Source organism: Hoplias malabaricus, chromosome 2 (assembly GCF_029633855.1).
Source record: "Hoplias malabaricus isolate fHopMal1 chromosome 2, fHopMal1.hap1, whole genome shotgun sequence".
NCBI lineage: Eukaryota > Metazoa > Chordata > Actinopteri > Characiformes > Erythrinidae > Hoplias > Hoplias malabaricus.
Window position 1 is genome coordinate 80,619,478 of NC_089801.1, and position 26,460 is coordinate 80,645,937.

At 41.1% G+C, this 26,460-nt stretch overlaps 1 protein-coding gene and 1 long non-coding RNA gene across 2 annotated transcripts; one reads left to right on the forward strand and one right to left on the reverse strand.

Annotated features, from left to right (window-relative positions):
* The first annotated feature begins 2,291 nt into the window (after window positions 1-2,291).
* LOC136687366 (NLR family CARD domain-containing protein 3-like) lies at window positions 2,292-16,424 on the forward strand. The gene is made up of 7 exons (XM_066661768.1): window positions 2,292-3,886; window positions 5,695-5,865; window positions 9,331-9,501; window positions 9,751-9,921; window positions 11,243-11,416; window positions 13,798-13,844; window positions 15,100-16,424. Exons 1-7 carry the CDS (start codon window positions 2,295-2,297, stop codon window positions 15,639-15,641), a joined length of 2,868 nt encoding a protein of 955 aa, XP_066517865.1. The 5' UTR covers window positions 2,292-2,294; the 3' UTR covers window positions 15,642-16,424.
* Window positions 16,425-19,988: 3,564 nt separating this feature from the next.
* On the reverse strand, window positions 19,989-25,414 carry LOC136687376 (uncharacterized). The gene is made up of 3 exons (XR_010800452.1): window positions 24,454-25,414; window positions 21,043-21,143; window positions 19,989-20,194 (listed from the first exon to the last, which is right to left on the reverse strand). It is a non-coding gene; the product is annotated as an uncharacterized lncRNA (long non-coding RNA).
* Between the last annotated feature and the right edge of the window lie 1,046 nt (window positions 25,415-26,460).

A 26,460-nucleotide genomic window follows, 5' to 3' on the forward strand; every position in this document is an offset into this window, starting at 1 on the left:
TTGTGCAGTGTTTAGCATGACTCGCTTCAACAAACACCCTTTTTTATTTTTTGTGTTTTCTTTTGTGTGTGTGTGTGTTAGTGGAGACTGTGGTGTTTGGTGTTTTTGTGGAATGTGCATTGGGTGTGAGGTGTGTTAGCGGAGTGTGCTGTGTTTGTGTGGTGTGTTAGTAGAGAGTGCTGTGTTTGTGTGGTGTGTAAGTAGAGAGTGCTGTGCAGTGTTTGTGTGGAGTGTTAATTGAGTGTGCAGTGTTTGTGTGGTGTGTTAGAGGAGAGTGTTGTGCATGTGCAGTGTGTTAATGGAGTGTGCAGTGTTTGTGTGGTGTGTTAGTGGAGAGTGTTGTGCATGTGCAGTGTGTTAATGGAGTGTGCAGTGTCTGTGTGGTGTGTTAGTGGAGTGTGCAGTGTCTGTGTGGTGTGTTAGTGGAGTGTGCAGTGTCTGTGTGGTGTCTTAGTGATGTGTGCAGTGTGTGTGTGGTGTCTTAGTGAGTTGTGCAGTGTTTAGCATGACTCGCTTCAACAAGCACCCTTTTTTATTTTTTGTGTTTTCTTTTGTGTGTGTGTGTGTTAGTGGAGACTGTGGTGTTTGGTGTTTTTGTGGAATGTTCATTGTCTGTGAGGTGTGTTAGCGGAGTGTGCAGTGTTTGTGTGGTGAGTTAGTGGAGAGTGCTGTGGGTGTGCGGTGTGTTAATGGAGTGTGCAGTGTTTGTGTGGTGTGTTAGTGGAGAGTGCTGTGGGTGTGCGGTGTGTTAATGGAGTGTGCAGTGTTTGTGTGGTGTGTTAGTGGAGAGTGCTGTGGGTGTGCGGTGTGTTAATGGAGTGTGTGGCGTTTGTGTGGCATGTTTGTGAAGTGTGCGGTGTTTGTGTGGCGTGTTAGTGGAGTGTGAGCTGCTTGGGCGCTGTGTTTGTGGAGAGAAAGTATTTGACAAATTTTTCATGGGCTCAATCCACATTCTCAGCTCTACTGCTCATCTCACAAATGCATGTTCCTTACAAATGTGACACCATTTATTAAAAGGGTTAATTAACAGGCTCAAACTGTATAAGATTTATTGCCAAGAAGCATTCTTACAACAAAGAAATAATCTACAAACACGAATTTCCTTACTCTTTGTGCTAAATTTAGTTTATTACAGAGACCACTACCAGAAACCTCTGCTTTTCAGAGGTAGTTCTAAATCCTCCAGTAATGTATTTCAGGCTTTGTTCTTTGTCTACTGAAGTATGATTGTGAGAATATGTAAATGTACTCATTCACTTTTAGTTTCTAATTCCTCTTCTTTGATGTATTTCAGAATGAGTTTTAAATATTAAAATATTAAGATCAGTTCTAAAGGGAATATGCAAATGGTTAAGTGTTCATTTGTGATTTTTTTGTAACATCCTGTGAACAGTACATCACTGAAGTAAAGAGGAGAAACAACATTGGTTCCATTTCTTAGTGCCTTGTGTCAGGCAGGTGATCCACTTTTCTAAATATGTGACATTGATTTATTTTCTGTAAATACAAATCATGTTTATTTTCTCAAGTTTAAGCTCAAGTTTATTTCTGTGTCAGTAACACATTACCCTCTGTGCTAAAATGATTTCTAATTAAAAGAGATGAACAAATGGGGAGTGACTTCTCTTTGGTTGAACTCTGGAGTTGTCAGTCAATTACTCATTGTACAAACTTATGTTTAGGTCTTGTTCACATTTCAGACTCTCTCACACTTACACATTCTGATTCATCAACACTTTAATTTTTCCTCTAGCTCTGTGAGGGATGTCGTGCTCCAGGATGGTTCCAGGTGTGGAGTGTGTGAGCAGATTCAGACAGATCCTGTCTCTATCAGCTGTGGACACTCTTTTTGTAGAGAGTGTATCAGGAGCCTTAGGGAGCAGTCTGTCCACTCAGGAGACTTGACCTGTCCCTGCTGCAGAAAGAGGTTTAAAACAGGCTCTGTTCAGTTTCCACACACGGAGGAGTCCATGGAGCTGGATGAATACAAACCAGTGCATGACGTCCTGCTCAGTGTCTCAGAGAGAAACAAAATCAGCCTGAAGAACAAGTACGAGAGCTTATTTGAGGGATTCAAAACACAAGAGAATAAAATCCTCCTGAACAGGGTTTACACTCAGCTCTACATCATCGAGGGAGAGAGGGAAGGAGTGAATGAAGAACATGAAGTTTTACAGATTGAAAACAAACCCTGGAAACAAAACCTGCCAGATACACCAATAAACTGTTTAGACATATTTATCCCTGTACAGTGTACGATGGGAGAAATGGAAGAAGACGATACCAGAGCTGTGATGGATGAAGATGTGAGACCTGAAGAAGGAGAAGAAGATAAATATCCACAAGTGGAAAAACTTAAAAGCGTTCTGACTAAAGGCATTGCTGGCATTGGAAAAACTGTCTCTGTGCAGAAGTTCATTCTGAACTGGGCTGAAGGAAAAGCCAATCAGGATATAGAGTTCATGTTTGTGCTTCCATTCCGAGAGCTGAACCTGATTAAAGACAAACAATACAGTCTTCATGGACTTCTGTGTGACCTCCATCCTGAGCTCCAAGGTCTTGACACAAAGGAATATGACATGTGTAAAACTGTGTTCATATTTGACGGCCTCGATGAAAGCAGAATTCCACTGAAGTTCTCAGAGTGTGAGAAAGTGTCAGACGTGACCAAGATGTCTTCAGTGGACGTGTTGATGACAAACCTCATCAAAGGAGTCCTGCTTCCCTCTGCTCACATCTGGATAACCTCCAGACCAGCAGCAGCCAATCAGATCCCCTCTCAGTACATCAGTCGTGTGACAGAAATCCAGGGATTCAATGATCCACAGAAGGAGGAGTACTTCAGGAAGAGGATTAGTGACCAACACCAAGCTGACAGTGTCATCTCCCACATTAAGACAACGAGGAGCCTCCACATCATGTGCCACATTCCTGTCTTCTGCTGGATCTCAGCAACTGTGCTTCAGCGAATCATGGAACAAGGGACAACAGAAATCCCTAAAACTCTGACTGCAATGTACTCACACTTCCTGTGCACTCAGACAATCGTGAAGAAGGAGAAGTATGAGGAGGAAGATGAGAGAGGAACTCTACAGGAACTCCTGAGATCCAACAGGAACATGTTTCTGAAACTGTCTAAACTGGCTTTCAAACAGCTGATGAAGGGCAATGTGATGTTCTACGAAGGAGACCTGAGAGAGTGTGGGATTGATGTCACTGAGGCCTCAGTGTACTCTGGGATTTGCACTGAGATCTTTAGGGAGGAGTCAGTGCTTTACCAGAGGAAGGTTTACTGCTTTGTGCATCTGAGCTTTCAGGAGTTCCTAGCTGCTTTCTATGTGTTTCACTGCTATGTGAGCAACAACGTGAACGAACTGAAGCTTCTGAAGCCAAAAAACATGAAGTGGTCTGACAAACTTTCACTGGACGAGCTGCTGAAGGGAGCTGTGCGTACAGCTTTAAAGAGTAAGACTGGACACCTGGATTTGTTTCTCCGTTTTCTGTTGGGCATCTCACTGGAATCTAATCAACAACTTCTGCAGGACCTACTGACACACACAGTGAGCAGCTCTGAGAGCAATGAGAAAACAGTTCAGTTCATCAAACGCATAATACAATCAGAGGATCTTCCTTCTGACAGATCTATCAACCTGTTCCTCTGTCTCACTGAAATGAATAACTCCTCTTTATCCAGTAAAATCCAGGAGTATCTCAAATCAGAGAAACACTCAGATAAGAAACTGTCTGCTGGAGAGTGTTTAGCATTAGCCTACATGCTCGTGAACTCAGACGAGGTGCTGGATGAACTGGACTTGAGGAAGTACAACACCATTGATAAGGGTTATTGGAGACTGATCGCAGCTGTGAGCAACTGCAGAAAGGCCATGTGAGTGTTGTGTCTCAGTGAATTTATTTTAATATTTCAGTGCTAATGCTGAATGAGACAAATTTCCAAGTTGGGGCAGTGTCTAAAATGTTACACAAGAGGTTGTTCTGCAGTATTAAATTCACCTCAGTGTGTACATTAGAGATGTTCAGTGTAGGTGTAATATGATAAATCTAAGAATCACAATTCCAAAATGAACATTTACTCTCTCTTTTTCTCTCTGAACACATCTGTATTTACTTCACATTGCAGATTGCATTGCTGTAAGCTGTTCATGAATTCCTGTGAAACTCTCTGCTCTGTTCTGACATCACCAAACTCACCCCTGAAAGACCTGGAGTTCAGTGAGACTGAGCTGCAGGATTCAGGAGTGAAGCTGATCTCTGAGGCACTAAAGAGTTCAAACTGTAAACTGGAGACACTCAGGTGAGATTTCTGTGATTTCATTCCTAAATGGAATAAAACTGTTTTGATGGGTCTTTGATTTCAGCAGAAATGAGCTAAAGGGGAACATGTCAATATGTCTTAAAAGGCATTGGCAACTCAGTGTGTATGTATATTTCTATTATTTTGTTTGTTTAGTGTGTTCAGTGATTCTACGTACATACAGAAAAGGAAAACCGAAAACAGATTTACAAATATGTTTTGGCTCATTTATTCATACAGGTGTAATGTTCCCAGTGCTTCATTTGCATTTCTCTAAATAGATTCTGTGATAGAGACTGTATTTTTTCTGTGAAAGGTATTGGATCTCAAAAAAGATAATTATATTCAAGTTATTTTATGATGTTTAGAGGAAAAAGTACCTAATGCAACAAATTAGTCACACCTGTAGGGACAGGAGAGTTTATCAGGGGAACCTTGGAAAGAACCATTTTCACAAACTCCCTGCAGCACCCCAGCCTTCCTTCTTGTTCCTCATTTAAAGTACAGCACAGGGAAACAGCTGTGGTCTGGGAAATAGACTTGGGACTGGAAGGTTTGACCTGAAATAATTATATTATAAAACATATTGTCCAAACATCTATCAATGCTAGGTTACTGAAATAATAATTTATTTTTCTTTCCATTAAAACTGTTTGTAAGACACCTATCCTCTGTTTGGACATTATATCCTTAAATATATTGACAGGGAAAGCACAAGAATGACTGCCTTCACTTTACTGACATATTAGTGATGCTTCTGTGACAAGTGTATTGCAGTGCAATAGCGGTCCAGCAAAATTAGATTTGCCTTTTTCCCTTTTTTTTTTCTCCACTGGTGAAAGGTGATGTAATGGAAATTCAGATTAAATTTTAGAGCAGAGCAGAAGCCACTACCTTTGTTCAATAACTAGGACAAAAAAGTTTTATAAATCATGCTTAACATACCAGGAACTTAAAGTAACATGGTGAAAGAGGAAGGTGGGGTCTCAGGTGACTTTAAATGTTAATGTCTGCACAGGTTTAACATCTTCATCAGCCTTTTTAGACTTCACACATCAGACTTTTCTCACTGGCATGTTCACTTCAGTATCCCGTACACTTGAGAATAAATTGATTTGTACACTTTAATTATTAATCCACAACTGAACACTGTGTGGTCATTTGAAGTTGTAATGCCACATTAACATCATAACAATCTGGAACTGATTCTGTCTGCACTTTCCTGAAGGTCACAAAAAAAAACATTTTGTGAGAAATTAATTTGTGACATTCGTAGCACAGTGTAAATATTAAATCAAACCTGTAGATAAAATCAACATCTCTTAATCCTTTCAGAAATGTTCCTGTAACTATTCAGTGAGTAATGTCCTCTCTCTTTACAGACTAACTGTGTGTAAACTTGGGGAAAAGTCTTGTGAAGATTTGGGCTCAGTTTTACTGGTGAACTCCTCCCTGAAAGAACTGGACCTCAGTAACAATGACCTGCAGGATTCAGGAGTGGAGAAGCTCTCTGCTGGACTGAAGAGTTCACTCTGTAAACTGGAGACACTCAGGTCAGTTCTGTCAGTTCAATCAATCTATTAATGACTATTATACATCTTTACAAAAATACATATATTTTTTTTTTATTTACAAAATCTGATTGGCTAGTCCTACATTGTCTCTCCAATCACTTCAGGACTTCTGTAAAGTGTTTTCCACTGCTGGAGTAACGAACAACAGACTGAACACCAGACTTTCCCCATGGTGATATTATCAGTCATACCATTATTTTACTGATCGGTATCGGCTTTACTGGGCTTGATCTTAAGTCTGATCCCTTGTTTCCTCTAGGCAGCAAGCTCAGATTCCCTCCTCCTTCTGTAGCATGTGTTGCTAACAGATTTGGCCTGCTGCCTGATTTGGACTGCATATGCACAGAACATCATGCATGTGTGGACTTTGCTGATATCTCTAAATTGTATTAATTTCTTCTCTGAGGATAATTGTAAATAGACACAGCACTATTTGGCTGAATGGTGTGTGTCCCACAATGTTATTCCGTCATGTTTTGTTTAAACAGAAGACTACCTCAGTAAATCTACACAGATATCTTCAGCAGGAAATAAACACATTTTGCAGGGGCTCCAGTTGTTTAAAACTGTAAAGGACTGTGAGGAATGACTAACTCATGTTTATGCTCCTGTGAGCTACATGCGTGAAGTTCTGCGCATGGGCAGTCCAAATCCAGCAGGTCACGCAAATTGGGTAGCCACAACATGCTTTGTAAATGTGGTGATATGACTCTGCTGGCCACCCAAATTGGACCAAGGCCCACCCAGTCAGACAGAGTTGCATTTGAGTGTACGTTCACGGACTCACACCTTTCTCACTGTTCTGCACAAACACACATTCCCACGAGTCAGATTCAGAGCAAAAGGGGATGTGATTAGAGTCATCAGCCATCTCATATTTGGACAATGATAGCCGTGTTGTGTTTTGGTCCGATATGGGATACATTTTATCCTGTATTATTGAGACTATGATTTGTTTGAGACACGCTGTTCTCCCTGAGGCAGAGGAGGACCAGATTCTCCACGGCTCCTAAACAGAAAATGAGCTTTTCATTGGTTGTCACTTTTATTAAGCCAATCAGCAGCCAGAGTTAGCTGTCCATCATTTAGTGCTGCAGCCAATGGAGTCACAGTCCCATTTACAGGGTTTTGTTTTGCTGCTGTGCTGAGAGAAACAGGTCAGTGCTGTAAAAGGTTTTAACTTATTTTAGCACTTTGTCCTGAAGAAACTACATTTAATTTCCCCCTCAACACACCTGTGATGACAATAAAACTGCCAGACTTTTAGAATCAAAGTAATTCTTCATACAGGTGTGTAAGACAAACATAGAAGTCTTAAATAATCAGACTATTCTGTGTAATTAATATTAAATATGGTAAAGAAATGAGGATGAGAATCTTTCAGAACTCTTAAACCTCATTTTATACCATCCATTCCATTCCAGCCATGATCCACCGTTTATCCAGGTCCGGGTCACAGGGGAAGCAGTCGGAGCAAAGAAACCCAGACCTCCCTCTCCCCAGCCACCGCCTCCTGGCCAGTCGAGACATGTAGTCTCTCCAGTGTGTTCTTGGTCTGCCCCGAGGCCTCCTCCCCGTTGGACATGCCCAGAAAACCTCACCAGGAAGGCGTCCAGGCGGCATCCGGACCAGATGCCCGAACCACCTTAACTGGCTCCTCTCGACGTGGAGAAGCAGCGGCTCCACTCCCGGATGTCTCTCCTGGATGTCCGAGCTCCTAACCCTGTGTCTAAGGGAGAGTCCAGACACCCTCCAAAGAAATCTCATTTCAGCCGCTTGTACCTGCGATCTTGTTCTTTCGGTCACTACCCAAAGCTCGTGACCATAGGTGAGAGTTGGGATGTAGATTGAACAGTACACCGAGAGCTTTGCTTTTCTGCTCAGCTCTCTCTTCACCACAATGGACCAGTACAGAGCCCACATTACTGCTGATGCTGCACCAATCTGCCTGTCAATCTCCCGCTCCATATTTCTCTCACTCGTGAACAAAACCCTGAGGTATTTAAACTCCTCCACTTTAGGCAGGATCTCACTTCCAACCTGGAGAGAGCACTCCACCCTTTTCCTACTGAGTACCATGGACTCAGACTTGGAGGTGCTGATCCTCATCCCTACCGCTACACACTCGGCTGCAAACTGGTCCAGCAAGAACTTTAGGTCCCGGCTCGATGAAGCCAACAAGACAACATCATCCGCAAAAAGCAGACATGGAATTCTGAGACCACCAATCCGGACACCTTCCACCACTTGGCTACGCCGAGAAATTCTGTCCATAAAAATTATGAACAGAACCGGTGACAACGGGCAGCCCTGACAGAGTCCAACTCTGACTGGAAACCAGTCGGACTTTCTGCCAGCCATACGAACCAGACTCCTGCTCTGTTTATACAAGGACTGGATGGCTCGTAGCAAAGAGCCCAGTACCCCATACTCCCAGTGCACCCCCCACAGAATATCCTGAGGGACACAGTTGAATGCCTTCTCCAGATCCACAAAACACATGTAGACTGGTTGAGCAAACTCCCACGCACCCTCCAGGATCCTAGTGAGGGTAAAGAGCTGATCTGTGTTCCACACCCGAGTTTTTGCCTCAGCGACAGCCAAAGCCGCAAGCCACTTGGCTCCTCGGTACCTGGATGCTGCCTCTGGCTCTTTCTTCAGCTTGACAGCCTCCCTCACTTAGGGTGTCCACCACCGAATGTGGGGATTGCCACCCCGACAAGCACCGGCAACCTTGCAGCCACTGTTCCATTCAGCTGCCTCAACAATGGACGTCTGGAACATGACCCATGTCACCGGCCTCCCCCGGGATGCAGTCGAAGCTCTGCCAGATGTTGGAGTTGAAGATCTTTCTGACAGGTTCCTCTGCCAAACTTTCCCAGCAAACCCTCAGCACACGTTTAGGCCTGCCAGTTCTGTCCGGCATCCTCCCCCGCCATCTGATCCAACTCACCACAAGGTGGTGATCAGTTGACAGCTCAGCACCTCTCTTCACCCGAGTGTCCAGATCATATGGTCGCAGGCCCAATGATACGACTATAAAGTCAATCATCGTGATGCAACCTAGTGTATCCTGATGCCAGGTGTACTTGTGGACACAATTAAGCTCGAAACATGTTGTTCGTAATGGACAAATTGTGACGGGCAAACAAATCCAATAACTGAACACGACTCTGGTTCAGATCAGCTGGGCCATTACTCCCGATCACGTCCCTCCAAGTTTCACCCTACCAGGGGCTATTGCCCCCAACAACATAACTCCTAGGCTCACGCAGGCATGCAAACACCTCCACCACATTAAGGTGGTGATCTAGGGAGGGGAACCTCATTTAAAAAAAAAAATCACTGAGCGTGATGTTCCTAGCCAGGTCAATATATGAAGGAGAACCTGTTCATGAAATGTTTCTGTAACTATTCAGTGAGTAATGTCCTCTCTCTTTACAGACTAACTGAGTGTAAACTTGGGGAAAAGTCTTGTGAAGATCTGGGCTCAGTTTTACTGGTGAACTCCTCCCTGAAAGAACTGGACCTCAGTAACAATGACCTGCAGGATTCAGGAGTGGAGAAGCTCTCTGCTGGACTGAAGAGTTCACTCTGTAAACTGGAGACACTCAGGTCAGTTCTGTCAGTTCAGACTTGATTTTTAATGCATCACAAACATTAGTTTTATAGATCTTTAACATTTTTATTTAGAGGATACAATATGAAATATTAAGATAAAGTCAGTTGCTGGATTCCTAGATTATAATTAACTGCTCACAAAAATCAGATCATCTTCCTCTAAAAGAAATCAACATCTCTTTCTTAATTCTTTCAGAAATGTTCCTGTAACTATTCAGTGAGTAATGTCCTCTCTCTTTACAGACTAACTGGGTGTAAACTTGAGGAAAAGTCTTGTGAAGATATGGGCTCAGTTTTACTGGTGAACTCCTCCCTGAAAGAACTGGACCTCAGTAACAATGACCTGCAGGATTCAGGAGTGGAGAAGCTCTCTGCTGCACTGAAGAGCTCACTCTGTAAACTGGAGACACTCGGGTCAGAGTTCTGGGATTTTATTCTTAATTTTCTACTCCTCACAAACATGACTTTTAACATAAAAAAAGAAAATAATTATTTTCTATGCTCTATAAAATATTAATGAGAAGACCATACTAGATTAGAATCCACACTCCATTTGGATTGGACCACAAAGGTTAAAGGAAGCATACTGCATCACATCAATATAGATTTAATAGAGGATGCAATGACACCAGGTGGAAAATATAAAAGAGAGAGAGTAATTGTAAACTCACAAAGATCATAATCTCATTCTCAACCGGTCTGTTTTTTATTCTCAAATGGTTTTTACCCTCTTCATTTTCAGTGTTTTAAAATGGGATGGTTTGTGACAGTTTAGGGGCAGGGTCAGGGCCGTTCTTCAGTGAATGCTATTGGCTAATGTCCCCTGGTTCTGTGACTGCCTCATACACTGTGTATGTCCCTCCTACTGGGAGAAGCCATCTAGAGAAAAACAAACAGAGGATGTGTACCATGGTTATTTGTTTTTTGGGGAAAATGTAAATTAGGAGACTACACAGTATCCAAAATAATTTTGAGAGTATGGTTCCAAGGCCATCCCCCATCCCAGTACTCTTCAGAATAAAATGAGGGTAAAAACCATTTGAGAAAAAAATTGGGAGTGAGATTATGATCACTTGTGAGAGGGATATTTACACAAAAATCATTTTAAAAAGGCAGATTTAAATTTTCCACCTGGTGTTATTGTGACCTCTGCTTTTGACCTTGATGTGACGCCATAGAAACGTATCATAGACATCTTAGTTGTGTGTGGAAATGACTTACAAATATTAAAAAGAGGTTATTACTTTAAGACATTTCACAAATAACTTTACCAACATCGAATGAAGCAAAGGGTTTATTTTATTAATTCAGTAATTTCAGTAATTTCATAAATGTTTTAAATGGTTTATCATGGAGAAAATTATAAAAGAATAAAATTAGCATCATAACCTAAACAGGCAGGTCATGGTATAGAAACCTTTACTCGATTAATGTCTGTATTTTTACTTCTAGTAATAACCCCTCTGTGGGACACTGTTGTGAAAATGTTGTGTTGTGGTTTGATTCCATTTCTGTTGAGGTGTTGGACAATCACTAAAATGTCTTAGATTTATGAAAACAATCATCCAGATCTTTTTTTTTTATTATGTTAAATTTTTTAAAATAACTTTTACCTTTAGATTTCAACCTGTTTGATATTAAAGTGTTTATGCAACTTACGCAGAATTTGGTGCTTCCTGATTTGGTAAATAACACATCTCAAAAAGTTTACTTCTCTCTCTCTCTCTCTCTGTAGATTGTCTTTTTGTTTAGTTACTGAGGAAGGTTGTGCTTTTCTGGCTACAGCTCTGAGCTCAAACCCCTCATACCTGAAAGAACTGGATCTGAGCTACAATCACCCAGGAGACGCAGGAGTGAAGCTGCTCTCTGTTAAACTGGATGATCCACACTGCAGACTGGACACACTCAGGTATGGACAGCTTTATTTGTGTGTGTTCAGTCACTGATGTCATCTGCTGTGCTGTATTTCTATAAAGTTTTACAGCTCATTGTTCCTTCTTCATTTAGCCACTGCTCTGCTCTAGTAGTATTTCATGGTTAGAGTATCATCCTTCAACGCTGTGTGTCCACTGTTCAGTGTAACTGTTGTCAGGCTGAAGGCTTGTGAGACACTGAAGTAAAACTAAGCCCCATATAACAGTCTCTTTATGTGGATTGTAGACTGTTTCTAGAACAGTCTTCAGAAATGTACATTCAATGTTTAGGGAAGTACAGGAGTACTCTGGTACAACAATTCTATGACCTCAATGCTGAAACACAGACTGAAAGATCCTGCACTACTGCTGTATCCTGAAACTGAGTCGACTAGTCCATCATTATCTATGTATTCCTATCATATAAATGGCGTACAAATGGGTCGGGATCAATGGTCAACAGATTGAGGAGCAGACTTTAGTACCCAGAGTGGTGTTATCAGTCATACAGGCTAAAAACCAGAGCAGAACTTTATTTATTATAGTGATATACAGCCATTGACTCTTTGGTTATTGATATTTTAATGTCGTCTACAGAGAGTCTGAGGAGTGTAATGTAAAAGTGTAGTTGAATCTGTGTTCTTCCTAAAGTTATTCTGTTATTCAAGGTGTTTCAGTTTAGATTCTCTAAGAGGTTTAATGTTTATCTGTGAAGCTACAGACCATCAGTTCTGTTCAACTGTGTGTTTTGTTCTTCCTGAATGATCCTGATCAGAGATCATACAAACACTTGAAGTAGAATGGTATAAAATTGACAGTAGAACTCACTGCTGTGTTTAACAGTGAAAGTAAGAGCATTTCTCACAGGACTGGGACTAAACAGCTGTGTGGTCTTTAGTAAACCACTGCTCAGTGTTAGAGATTCATCAGAAAACAAGGCTTCTGTTCGCTATGGAGCATAAAGACTGGACTCTGGAGCAGTGGAGAAATTCCAGAGCGATGAGGGTGTCAGGGTCAGAAGGGAATTGGATGAAGTGATGCCCTCATCATGCACAGTGCCCCATGTACAAGCCTCTGGAGGCAGTGTTATGATCTGGGGGTCTTCAGTGGGTCAGGTCTAGACTCAGCAGTGTTATGATCTGGGGGTCTTCAGTGGGTCAGGTCTAGACTCAGCAGTGTCATGATCTGGGGGTCTTCAGTGGCTCAGGTCTAGACTCAGCAGTGTTATGATCTGGGGGTCTACAGTGGGTCAGGTCTAGACTCAGCAGTGTTACGATCTGAGGGTCTTCAGTGGGTCAGGTCTAGACTCAGCAGTGTTATGATTTGGGGGTCTTCAGTGTGTCAGGACTAGACTCAGCAGTGTTATGATCTGGGGGTCCTCAGTGGGTCAGGTCTAGACTCAGCAGTGTTATGATCTGGGGGTCTTCAGTAGGTCAGGTCTAGACTCAGCAGTGTTATGATCTGGGGGTCTTCAGTGGGTCAGGTCTAGACTCAGCAGTGTTATGATCTGGGGGTCTTCAGTGGGTCAGGTCTAGACTCAGCAGTGTTATGATCTGGGGGTCTTCAGTGGGTCTGGTCTAGACTCAGCATTGGTATGTGTCAGTAAAATGAAGTCCACTGAGGACCTGAATAGACTGAATGACCAGGTCGTCCCAGCAGTGGATTGCTCCAGGACGACACCAAGATTCATCAGGCTCAGATTGTGAAAGAGTGAGGAGTCATTTTCACACATGAACTGACCACCCCAGCGTCCTGACTTGAACTCACTGAGAGTCTTTGGGATGTGCTGGAGAAGACTTTATGGAGTGGTCCGACTCTCCTGTCGTCAATACAAGATCTCCACCAAAAATGAAGGCAGCTCTGGAGGAATTAAATGTTGTGGTGTTGTAGAAGGTTATAGAAACAGAGCCATGGTGAATGTGGAACGTAATCAAAGCTAAAGGTGGTCCAGTGAAATATTAGAGTGTGTAAGCGGTGTTGGTCAGGCAGTGTGGGGGTCTGTGATTAAATGGTCAGTGAGAGCAGGTACAAGGCAGAAGAACCTAATAAATGAGCGGCTGAGTGTAGGATCTAGAAAGGGCTTAATGGAGCAATTGTAGAAGAGCGACTCTGCTACATTATTCTGTGTTGAAGGCTGAGAGGAATAGAGGGAAATGGAGGAAATGAAACACAGAGAAAGAGAAACAGAATATTTCTCTGTGACAGAAAGATAGAGAGAAAACACCACAGATGATGATCTTTCTTCTGTTTCCAAAAATGACATCAATGAATGACTCTGTAATGAAGCTGAATGTGGGGCTCAGAGAGAACTGTGAGAATAAACGCCACTCAAACACAACCATCAACTCACAACTGTGTGTGTTTGTGTGTTTTGTAGGTTGGAGCATGGAGGAGAAATCAGGATAAAACCAGGACCAAGAAAATGTAGGTTCTGTCTCTCTGTCTCTCTCTCTCTCTCTCTCCCTCTCCTCCATGGTCTTTTGCTTTTTCTGTTTCGCTTTCACTTTTACTTTTCTCTCCTGATCTTTCTCTTTATATTCGTTGTGTCTCATTTTGTGTTGTTTGTGTGTTGTGTAGGTACCACATCAGAATAAGACTTCATTTATAAAGGTTTATAAACAGTTTTAAAGTCTGTTTATTAATAGTTATGTTGTTAACAAATTGATATGAAGGGCAACAGTGATCTGTGGTTTGCCAAATAGTGAACCCACCTCCATCTACAGTTAAACCTCAGATCTTGCTGAATGCTGACCTCACTGTGTCTTCTCCATCAGTCGACATTAACCCCGTCAGCTCCAGCACATATTTGTTAATGAGTTTAACCCTTTAATGAATTACCCACCACCAGAGTGTCTTTTTCTACTTTAATGATAATGTGGTGAACCTTAACATGTGAAATAACTAAACTTAATTTCTCAGGTCTGAGCTTATTCTTTACCTCCACATTTTCACTAAGTTCTCTCACACTTTCAGTATTAGACACAAAAGAGTTCACTGTCACACTTCCTTTCTCTGTGTTACAAAGGATTATCAATCACAAAAATTTAAAGTGTTCACAGTGTAATAAATAACCATGGAATAACAGGCTTTTAAACCATTTATACATCTTTATTAGTGTATGATTGTGTGTTTTGTGTGTGTCATGTGTCATGTTTCTGATTGTGTGTGTGTGTCTGATTGTGTTTGTTGTGTATTTCATTGTGTACGGTGTGTCTGATTGTGTGTTGTGTACGGTGTATTTCATTGTGTGTCGTGTGTCTGATTGGTTGTCATGTCAATCAATCAATCAATCAAATTTTATTTATATAGCGCTTTTCACAACAAAAAGTCGTCACAAAGCAGCTTTACAGAGATCCGGGTCCAAGCCTCCTATGAGCAAGCCAGGGGCAACAGTGGCAAGGAAAAACTCTCTCAGCACACGAGGAAGAAATCTTGGAAGGAACCAAGACTCATACGGGGAACCCATCCTCCTCTGGTCATGTGTCTGATTGTGTGTTGTCTATGTGTGTATGGTGTGTTTGATTGTGTGTTGTGTATCTGATTGTGTGTTGTGTGTCTGATTGTGTGTCATGTGTTTGATTGTGTGTGTTGTGTATTTGATTATGTGTCTGATTGTGTGTTGTGTATCTGATTGTGTGTCGCGTGTCTGATTGTGTGTTGTGTATCTTGTTGTGTGCAGATGCCTGTGAGCTCACACTGGACCCAAACACAGTGAACACACACCTCTCTCTGTCTGAGGGGAACAGGAAGGTGAAGTGGGTGAAGGAAGAACAGTTGTATCCTGATCATCCAGAGAGATTCAGTGTCTGGTGGCAGGTTCTGTGCAGAGAGAGTCTGACTGGATGCTGTTACTGGGAAACTAAGAGAAGTGGAAGGGATGTTTATGTTTCAGTGGCGTATAAATCAATCAGGAGAAAAGGAGACAGTGATGACTGTGGGTTTGGAGAGAATAAAAAGTCCTGGAGTCTGATCTGCTCTAATAACAGTTACTCTGTCCGTCACAATAAGAACATCACTGATCTCCCTCCTCCTCCCCCCAGCTCTAACAGAGTAGGAGTGTATGTGGACTGTCGGGCCGGCACTCTGTCCTTCTACAGCGTCTCCACTGACACACACACACTCACACACTTACACACATTCACCACCGCATTCACTGAACCCCTCTGTGCTGGGTTTAGGCTTTATTCAGACTCCTCAGTGAGTTTGTGTCAGATAAAATAGTGCTGTGTGTGATCTATTTTTTTAAATTGATTTATTACTGTTCTGGAGCTCCGAGCGCCCAGGCATTGGTAAGTTTTGACGTAAAGTCTTCGTGAATTCAAAGTGGACGGCGTTCCTTCGTAGATTCAGTGCAGCTGTGGACCAATGAGCGGCTGCCGGCTGTGAGCGGGGTCCTATTCCCCGGGGGAGGGGTGCGCTGCTGAACTCCACTCTCCACAGGGATTCGCTCACAGCTCTGAGGGGGCGGGTCTGAGGTGATTGACACCTCTCTAAACCAATAGCAGGGACTCAGATAAAGATAAAGAGAGTCGATGTGCCGAGATCACTCACTCTCTCTAGGTCTGGGAGAGAGAGGGAGCGCCTGCCACAGGGGGGCAGTGTGAGCCCGCAGCGCTTTACCTCCTCTCCCTCCTTTAATGATTTTGCTGGTAGTTTTATGGAGAGAGATTAGTCTCAAAATACTTTACAAATGCGTAAATGTTAATCCACAAATTGAACACAAGTCACAGATATGTTTCACTGTTCACAAATGAACACATCACACTCTGTGTCTCACGGTCTGCAGTTTGTACAAATACAGTTACATTCATAAACACGTGTTTGCTTTTCATAGATATATCATCATTTTATGTGAAAATGAATACATTTGTTTAACTTTACGTTGAATATATTTGTAAAATCACTGTCTCGAATTTAAAATGTATTTGTAAAGTGTTGAATCTGTGTTCGTGGAAGTCACTCACGTTTATTTGTTTATTTCCTCTTGAGGGTTTTTATATGGAGCAAACTGGAGGATTTCCTTTAATAAAATTTAGAATAAAAATGACAGGAACACGATAATTTAAAGATCCTTTATTGAAGTGACATGTCCTGATATCTTCATTACATTCACTAAATAGGAAACATCTATAATTAAATTGTATTTACAAACTAATTTAGGGGGCAGTGTGTTCATCTGAACACAGAGTAAAACATAATAAACACTCTTTACAACAAGGACACACTTCCTTAAAGAGTCATTTAAAACCATGCAGAGAAACTAGATGAAGTACAGTGCACTTCTCTGAACGTCTGTCTATATTCTTAGTTTAAGTTGAGCCACATTTACCTGAAAAGGGTGCACCACTGTCTCAGAATTCATTAAACCATAACCACATTACAGTGAGTTTCCACTTCACTAAGTTCACCTCACTTGTAGCTACATGCACTGACTACACTGTCATATACACCCACTATGACTGAGTGCTCATGGTAGGTTTGCTGAATATTATGACTGTTTGTAAGTTATTGGCACCATTTCTACCATTGTCCATTAATGGAAAGGAGCTGCTATAAATTTTCATTTCAATAGTGGACCATTTTCGAGGTGAAATGTGCTGAGTACAAAACAAATAAAGTCCCATAATGTTCTTTAATCAAATTAAAATAATTATTGTAGACAAGAGAGAACTAATGAGACCTGAGTCTAAGTTTGCAGTTCACCCCATGATCAAATTTGCAATAAATATATAATTAAAATATCAGGAGTGCTATGCACTTCGTTTTCACCTGATGTTTTAAACTATAACTAGTGAAAGGTATCTAGTTCTGTTGGAGAGAAACTATGACCATTTTATAAATCACAAAGGCTGCTTTTCCGACATTCACCTTCCCACAAAACATCTAGATCCCCCACTTGCTGGTTTCTACTCACTTGCGTATACCCCTATACCCCTCCCACTTGCTGAGTACGCCCCTCCCACCTGCTGGTTTCTGTCCAATTGTTGCGTATGCTCTTCCCACTTGTGGTGTATGCCCCTCCCACTTGTTGTGTTCGCCCCTCCCACTTGCTGTGTACACCCCTCCCACTTGCTGGTTTCTGTCCAATTGTTGTGTACGCCCCTCTCACTGAGATGTGTAATTGAATTTGAGGGCTGTGAGGCAGGAACACACCCTGGAGGGGGCACCAGTCCTCCACAGGGCAACACTCACACATTCACTCACACACTTTTGAGTCGCCAATCCACCTACCAACGTGTGTTTTTGGACTGTGGGAGGAAACCCGAGCACCCAGAGGAAACCCACAGGTTGTAGTGAAAACATTATGTGCCAATGTTGTGATGGCATAAGCACTACATAGTGGAGTCAATGATAATTAATTATTATTTTATTAATTATTAATAATTTAATTCATTTTGATAAGCTCCATTAAATAATATGTAGTGTCTTTAACTGTCCAGTTTTAGCTTAGACAAGGAGGTCATCATGTTAGATGACTTTACATATTATACAGCAGAATGAGCTAGAATTAATTATTATAAATGAATTATGTTCATTGACCCGCCGTAGGTTTTTGACTCTGAAATCTGAATCTGAACTAGAAGTTATAATTCTATACTAGAAAGGTGCACACACAAACAAATAACCAAGGGCTGTTTTTATCACACACTGGTTTATTAATAATATCAAATAATGAATATTGATTATACATTCATATAATGAAATGGATTACAGCGATACATGAGGGAACAGGGAGATTAATATATGAGGGAACTTCTCTATGATAATTACCCTAAGTTCTAGAAAAGGCTATTGTTGATCCCAGCAAACTTTCAGCACCAAACCTGAGCAATTAAAGAAATGAGACCATGTGACCTTACATATCTGTGGAGATGGACTGGAGATAGCTGGGAGTATGTCACTGATGCGCGATGCTTTCCGGCGCTGGCTTCCCGGAGCACTGCAGACGCAGGTCTTGTAGCACTGCAGTCACTGGCGTTCCTCTTCTCCCTCTTAGCCAGTCGGAGCTGGTGTCGTGCTGAAGGTCTCTGTGGGAATTCTCCGTCATCGCTGATCTGCCTCATGGTGAGAGACACGTCCATGCAGATCCCTCCTGGGCCTATTCTCAGGTCATTCTGAGGATGTGTGTGGCCTCTTTCTCCGTTGTTGGTCCTGAAGCTCTTGTCATCACTTTGAGGGTCAGAGATCATGCTCCTTCATGCTCTGGGTGTGGCATTGAATTTTTGCTGGAATAAGTGAAAGTTCTGGGTTTGTTCTATCTGGGCCCTGCTTGAGGGGACCAATACTGTTTAAGAGTCAGCCATAAGAGAGTCTGACGCCTGAGAGATGCCTGCAGAGAGCTGGGGAGCTCTAGAGAGAGCCAGGGCTCTCCCTTAACTGACTACCCTAGCTGAGAAGCATTGCCTGCTGGAAGCAAGAGAGAGAAGTTCTTCTTTGTTCTTCAAAAAAAAAAAAAAACTCTTGTTTTTTCCCTCGAAAAATTCTTAAAAGGTGAGCGTCATTTCGCGCCACTGGGTTTTAAACAGAATTTAGAAAACCCGCCTTGAATACCTGATTGGTCCTCAGAGATTGAGGATTGGAGCCTCTCTTGCTCCTGATTGGCTGTTTCCTGTATCTTGGTAGTGACATCACATAAAAATTATGACCCTTGACAAGACAAAGACTTGAAGACGATCCCTGACCATCCCACAATTCTGAATCATACTTTTTCAATATAAAAGATTATATGATGTTAACACAGTAATATCATTAAGACAACCGTGTTTTACATAATTCTTTAAACCAAACAACACACGGAGTATGTGGCTACCTTGGTTCTATTTAAGTTCATATAAAAAGGTGATTTAAAACATATGTAAATTAATTCCACCCGTTTTGATTGGTCTAAATGGAATTCATTTCACACAGTGGTACACATATGTAACTTCAAACCGTTTTAAACCAATTGGAATTAAGGTTTAATTCTATAGTTTGAGAAGTTCTTAATTAAGCAGTTACTCCCGAGTGTCTCCCCAAAAGATTCCTCTATTGACCCTGGGTCCTTGGGTCATAAACCGTCCTCTGAGCGAAGGGAGGTCTTTCAGCATAATAAGATAACCTTTGGCATATTAAGTCCCAAAAAGTATAATTTATTTTATTAATAATTAATAATCTGTTCATCTCCACTACAACGGACACGGGGAGAACATACCAAACTTTTCACAGACACTCAACCGGAGCAGGACTCAAACCCACAACCTCCAGGTCCCTAGAGCTGTGACAGAGACACTACCTGCTGCACCACCATGCCGCCCCAAATCAAAGTCAAACAAGAAAATTATAAGAGCTAATAATTCCCTTGTGAAAAGGGTGTTGTTTCACAACTTAGTTTCTAACAAAAACTTCAAATGTATTAGTTAAAGAAATGTATAATATGAATAAGCAACATGATTATTATTTTTTATTTGCATATTAAATAAGCAAGATTAATGAATGTTAATGTGATTAAGCCTGAACAAACACTACACACTATTAGAGTAATTAAACAGTCCTCTACTAATAACTACTGGAAGAGAAATCAATGCTATATTTGGTTAAAAAATCCAGATGCTCTGCTAAAATTACTGCAAACTGAAATGGTCATTAACATAGTCTTTAGCAGCATCAATGATGTGGACTAGTGCAGACATGATCACAATATCTGTAGGGTCACTGGTGTCTGATTCTTCACAGTAGTTCTTCACGGGAAAGATGCACTTCTCAGGGACTCCTGTCTTATCAGAGCATTCCTTCACCTGAAAAGAGGGAGACAGAGTGAGAGACAGAGGGAAGTACAAGGAAGTAGTCAGATGTTGTCTGAAGTGGCCTGAAGCATATCTCTCAAAAGTCATTTCTAGGGTCTTAATGACTGTGATCTACTTTAGTCAAAATACCAAGGAAAAAGCCCCACAACAACATTCTCCCTCTGTCTAACAGCCCTGTTCAGAACAGCCCCTTCAGTGCCTTTTCCTTTAAATGATTTCTTAAAAAAACATCTTAACAGGGAGAGACAGTGTTCAGTGTGATGCTCAGTTTACCTTTTAAAAATCATCTTTGTTCTAAGATACTTGGGAAACCCAGCCCTGGTTTTTAACCATTTTCATTGGGTTGGAATGCAGGGGACACTGTTCCCCCAATTTTTTTCCATGAGAGGGAAGGTGATCCCCTGGTATTCTGTCTAAATCCATGTTAAACAAAGCCTGCAGAGAAGTGCTGAATGTGAGCCATGGAATCGTGCTGCAAACCCCCACACCCACCCTAGTCCGTTGGTAGCTCAGTGAATATACAGCAGTCCCTCGGGCAGTTTAGGACTGCATCCTTGGGTTTAACCCTACATCTCACATAAACGCAGGTCCAGTGCTGTGATTGGAGAGACTTGGATGAGCAGGTGGGACAAATGTAAAGTCTCTGTACGTGCATCGTAAATAGAGCAGAATCAGAATGACTCATTTTATCCCATGTGTTCTGACTAGAGCAGACCAGAGAATCTGAGTGAGTGGCTCAGGACACATATATTAAGTGCACATGCTTTGAAAAGCTAACTTTTTAGTAACATGTCCCCATTAGTTATATTTACCCCTGTAGCTCCGTTGCTTTAACTCACCTTTTCCAGAATTTTGTTGCTTGTGTAGATCCTTTTCAGATCTTCTTTAACCAGAGGACAGGTTTCATCAATCTTGGTCAAGATGACTATTTGAGGAATGTCTGTTATGCACAGAATCTGGAATCAGTTAATCCTTTATCATGTCATAGCGTAAATGCACTGTATGTTGTCAGAATTGGAAGCAGAGCAAAATTACTGTTGGTTTACATTCCTTTACATTGCTGTAAGCTGCAGATGTTAACCAGGTAAGTTTGTAACACAAGCTTCAAAGCAGAACATAATTTGTGTAACATGATTACGGTGGTGCAGCAGGTAGTGTCGCAGTCACACAGCTCCAGGGACCACTCCGGGTGACTGTCTGTGAGGAGTTTGGTGTGTTCTCTCCGTGGGTTTCCTCCCACGTTCCAAAAACACACATTGGTAGGTAGATTGGCGATTAAAAAGTGTCCGTAGGTGTGAGTGAATGTGTATGTTGCCCTGTGAAGAACTGGTGCCCCCTCCAGGGTGTATTCCCGCCTTGTGTCCAATGAATCCAGGTAGGCTCTGGACCCGCCGTGACCCTGAACTGGATAAGCGCTTACAGATAATGAATGAATGAATGTAGCAGCCTTGCCTGTAGCTGGGCAGCCAGCAAGACCACTCCTGGTCACCAGAGGGAGGAACAGAGCTTCATCATGAGTGAATCAAGGAAACGCATTAGCAGCAACCGTGTCTGGCCTTATTTAAGGGAAGCTGTGGGGAAGAGAAGGAGGGAAAACACAACCTGCAATATTTTTAAGCATCCATTCATTATCTGTAACCGCTTATCCAATTCAGTGTTGCGGTGGGTCCAGAGCCTACTGGGAATCATTGGGCACAAGGCAGGAACACACCCTGGAGGGGGTGCCAGTCCTTCACAGGGACAACTTACACTCACACCTACTGACACTTTTGAGATGCCAATCCACCTACCAACGTGTGTTTTTGGAGCGTGGGAAGAAACAGGGTCACCTGGAGGAAACCCATGCAGACACAGGGAGAACACACCACACTCCTCACAGAGGGTCACCTGGAGGAAACCCATGCAGACACAGGGAGAACACACCACACTCTTCAAAGACAGTGGGACTTGAACCCACAATTTCCAGGTTCCTGGAGCTGTGTGACTGCGACACTACCTGCTGCACCACCATGCTGCCCTATTTGTAAACAATTTACAGAAAAATAAGCCCAAAGTCTGTTAAAATGAATACACCTGGCAACCAGCAGCAGCCGGGGTGACTAATGCAGGCAATTAATGATTTTTTTTTTTTTGACTAGGTTTGAAATCGAATTTGAGATATCTTTAATACTAATTCATGATTTATGACTCATGATTTATAATTTATGTATTTGCTGACATCATTAGAGATATCTTAAAATACTTTTTGAATGGTCAAAATATAACTGTAGATATCTTAAATTACTGTTCTCACTAGTCAGACTGTAAATGCAGATATCTTAAATTGTCATTCAGACGAGTCAAACTACAATTGTCACTAGTCAAAACTATCCAGTAGATTTGTAGATATCCAGTATTTAATTAAATATAGTCAGACTTGAAGATAAAAATGTTTCTTTGGACCGTTCTCAAAGTATTTAAAATTTACCAACTCATGAGAAAATAACATAAAGGTCCAAAATACACCCTCCCTCTTCGGGGGAGGCGTGTCCGTTACGAGAGAGTCGCAGACACCAGTCGAGTGAAGTTCAAAGCAAATCAAAGTATTTATTTACCAAAATACTGGATCCAGGAGAACTAACACATTGAGAACAGTCTAATACCCCTCCCAAGTGAAAATTCTGACCTCCCATGATCTGACTCCAAGTTATACCCCAGATGACGTATAGCCTGTGGTGAGGCGTTTCTGGCTGATTAGCGTATATTAATATGCATAATTTCACGTGTTAGTACTCAGCTCTTCACGTGCAATATTCAGGTGCCTGTTGTGACCCTGAAGACATTCATTATCTGGCCAGGCCGACAATGGGCCTCTCTTCTCAGCACTTTTTCCCTAGAGACTAAAATTTAGGGAGTTAGAAATACACTTCAAGGCCACAAACAGAAGCTACAGATCAGCGCCTCCATGCCCAACACTATGATGTCAGTGTGTTACAATTCTGGAGTGCACATCTGTTCAAGGTTAGACGTTAAGAATTAAAACTGTGTGTCAATATCAAGTTATCATGCCATATAGTGAAGTTAGCTTATAATATGTCTTTAGGAGTAATTATCATATGAGTTAGTAGTGCAGAATCAAGCAAAAATGTTTAACTACATGTGTAAGTAATTCATAATGTAAATGCTGGTTAGTCATTCATATAAATGCATATAGGGTACAGGATTTCACACAATTATAAATGCTTAATTTTAACTAATAATTTAAGGATATTTGTCCACTAACACAAAGTAATAAAATTATTTTTCACAACAGACTAAATCTATTTAATGTTAAAACTGCTTACAATAGACCCTGTGTCTACGATTGGTTCTAAGTAATTCTAGCAGCACAATCTGACTAGTGAGAATGTAATTTAAGATATCGACAATTATATTTTGACTAGTCAAAAAGTCTTTTAAGGTATCTCTAATGACATCAGTGAATTCGTCATCTGCTGAATCATAAATCCTGAATTAGTATTAAAGATATCTCAAATTCAAATTTGACTAGTCAAAAAGACATTTTCAGATAGTAGTCATTGCATGCATTAGTCGCCCCATCATTTTAACCGATTTTGGGCTTATTTTTCTGTAAAGTCGCTTACATCGTAATAACACCAGCCGGTGCTCCACAAATATTTATTTACATGTCAAGAAGGCAACACACAACTACTAATATTTGTAAGTAACTTTACTGAAAACGTAAAACCAAAATCTCCAATAATATGCAGACCTAGCAACTTTTACATGACACAAAAATGTGCTATGTAAGTCAGCTACATTTTGATTAATCAGAATAATAATTTCAGATATCTACAATTTAGTTTCAGATATCTTACAATATATTTAAAATATCTTTAATAAGGAGGGAATTTAAAATATCTGTAATTGGAATTATGACTAGTCAGAACAAAAGGCAAGATATCTCTAATTTACCCTTTGACTAGTCATCATTTAATTGTAGATATCTGAAATGAAAGTTTAAGATAGTCAGTAATTAATTTCACATATCTTGAATTGGAGCTTCCATTGAAATTAATGGTAAATTTGACATCATTTACACTGGTCAAAATGTAATTAAACATATCTGAAATTGTTATTTCGCCTACTCATAATATAATTAGAGATATCTTAATTTAGAATTGTGTCTAGTCATAAATTAATTTCAGATATCTGTAATGTAAATCCAGTTGCACAATTAAATGTTAAAAACGGCTTGCCATACTCGTCACCTTGTCGCCTGATGGTGTAACCAAGGGTTAGGGAGACAAGCAGGGAAACACTGCATGTGTCTAGGACAAAAAACAGAACAACAGGACAACAGTAGTAGAATAATGTTTAATGTATAAAAACATTCAGAATTAGACATGTGCAACACATTTTGAAGAATTTTAATCAGTGCAATTTTGTCACTGGGATTTACTCAGCTATAAATTAATATATTTATTTAACTGACTTAGCTCCTAAACCATGGGTGTCCGAAGTCCAGCCACCGGGCCAAACGCAGCTTCACTTTAAATAATAAATCATTAGTGACCCACTGGAACTTGGCAGTTTTTTCTTTCACCTGACGGTGGCAGCAGTGCGCTAATGTAAAGGAAATTGCACCACTGTGTTAATGAACTAAGCTACATGTGGTGATGGCTGCAGCAAAAAACAAACAAACAAATGCAAACTTAACAGTGAGAACGGGCGATTTTAAGAGAAGGAAGTATTTGCACAAAACATAAAACATTACATGGAGGTCCAATTAGACACAATTGGACCAACGGATCATCGCTGGTCACTGTGGCGTGACCCATAGAATTCACTGCTCAGTGGCTCTTGTGTTGGAACAGTACTGGTATTACAGACAGAATAGAAACAGACATATCTCATAAAAACGAAATAATTACAAGGATTTGTCGTTTTTACGACAATATCTCATAATAACGAGATACTGAGAATTTGTTTTATCGCGTGTGGGAGCAATACGTGTACTTTTGATCGCCTGCCACAGTTAATGCTCTAAAATGAAATTCAGTAGTTAACAAATATAAACTGTTTTGTAAATTTGTGTTTTTTTATATTTTGAATACACTGTTATAAATAATTTATGAATAATATATTTGGAAAGAGAGACTGGCCCTTAAGAATTTTGATATGACACAGTTCGGCCACCTTTGAAAAAATGTTGACCCCCCTGATTTAGACACTGCAATATATAGGCACTAGATAGATTCTACTTGCTTTAAATTTAGTCATTTTAATTAATTTAATTAAACTAAGTTTCAGAACATACTATAAGGTTTAAACAGAAAATCGTTTTGTAGTACTTTGAAGCTTATACCTCACATTCACCTGGTTAATACCAAGAAGTAGGGGGACATAAATTGATCATATCTCTTACCAATGTCACTGGCTTGTTCTCTTACAATTTTTATTTTAATGATGGTGCTCTGGTCCATTAGTGAGATCTTGTCTGCTGCCACAACAGTCACCAAGCAGTGGGCTTTGTCATCTGGACTGGGGTTGCTATTGTAGTTAGGATCTCCCTCTGTGAGTGTGATTGCAGCTCTGCAGCAAGGCATTGATATGTTATAGCTGTAGTTTGCTAAGCTGCTGCTAGACACTTGCTAAGGTGTTGCTATGGCATAGGTTTTTGTTAATAAGTTGTTGCTATGGTACAGGTCTTGGTTGCTAAAATGTTCCTACCTGGTTTCTAAGGTGTTGCTATAGTATAGGTTTTGGTTGATATGGCATTGCTAAGGTGTGGCTATGGTATATGTGTTGGTTGCTAAGGTGTTGCTAGGTGGTTGCTAAGGTGTTGCTATGGTACAAGGGTTGGTTGCTAAGGTGTTGCTAGGTGGGTTGTTGCCATTATATAGGTGTTAGTTTCCAAGGTCTTGCCATGGTTTATCTGTTAGACGTGTGTGTGTGTGTGTTTCATAACAGGATGGAAGGTGGATTAGTGGGTTAAATCGCATTCTCTACTCGAGTCCTACCTCCCAGTAACACATGTGGCCAGTTTGATTGGCTGTGCCTTTCCCTGCGGTCACGTGAGACACTGTAGATTGGTTGTGAGTGGTGCCAAAACTGGAAGGAAAACTTTACAGTCAAAAGGAGTATTACTGTGAAAGACTCAGGTGCAACGTGGGTGACACATGGAGGTCAAAAGCGAGTGAGTATGGCAGCAAAGAAGAAGGTGGACAAAATAAGCTATTTTTCAAAGAAGAGCATAAGTCACTTAAAATCATGTT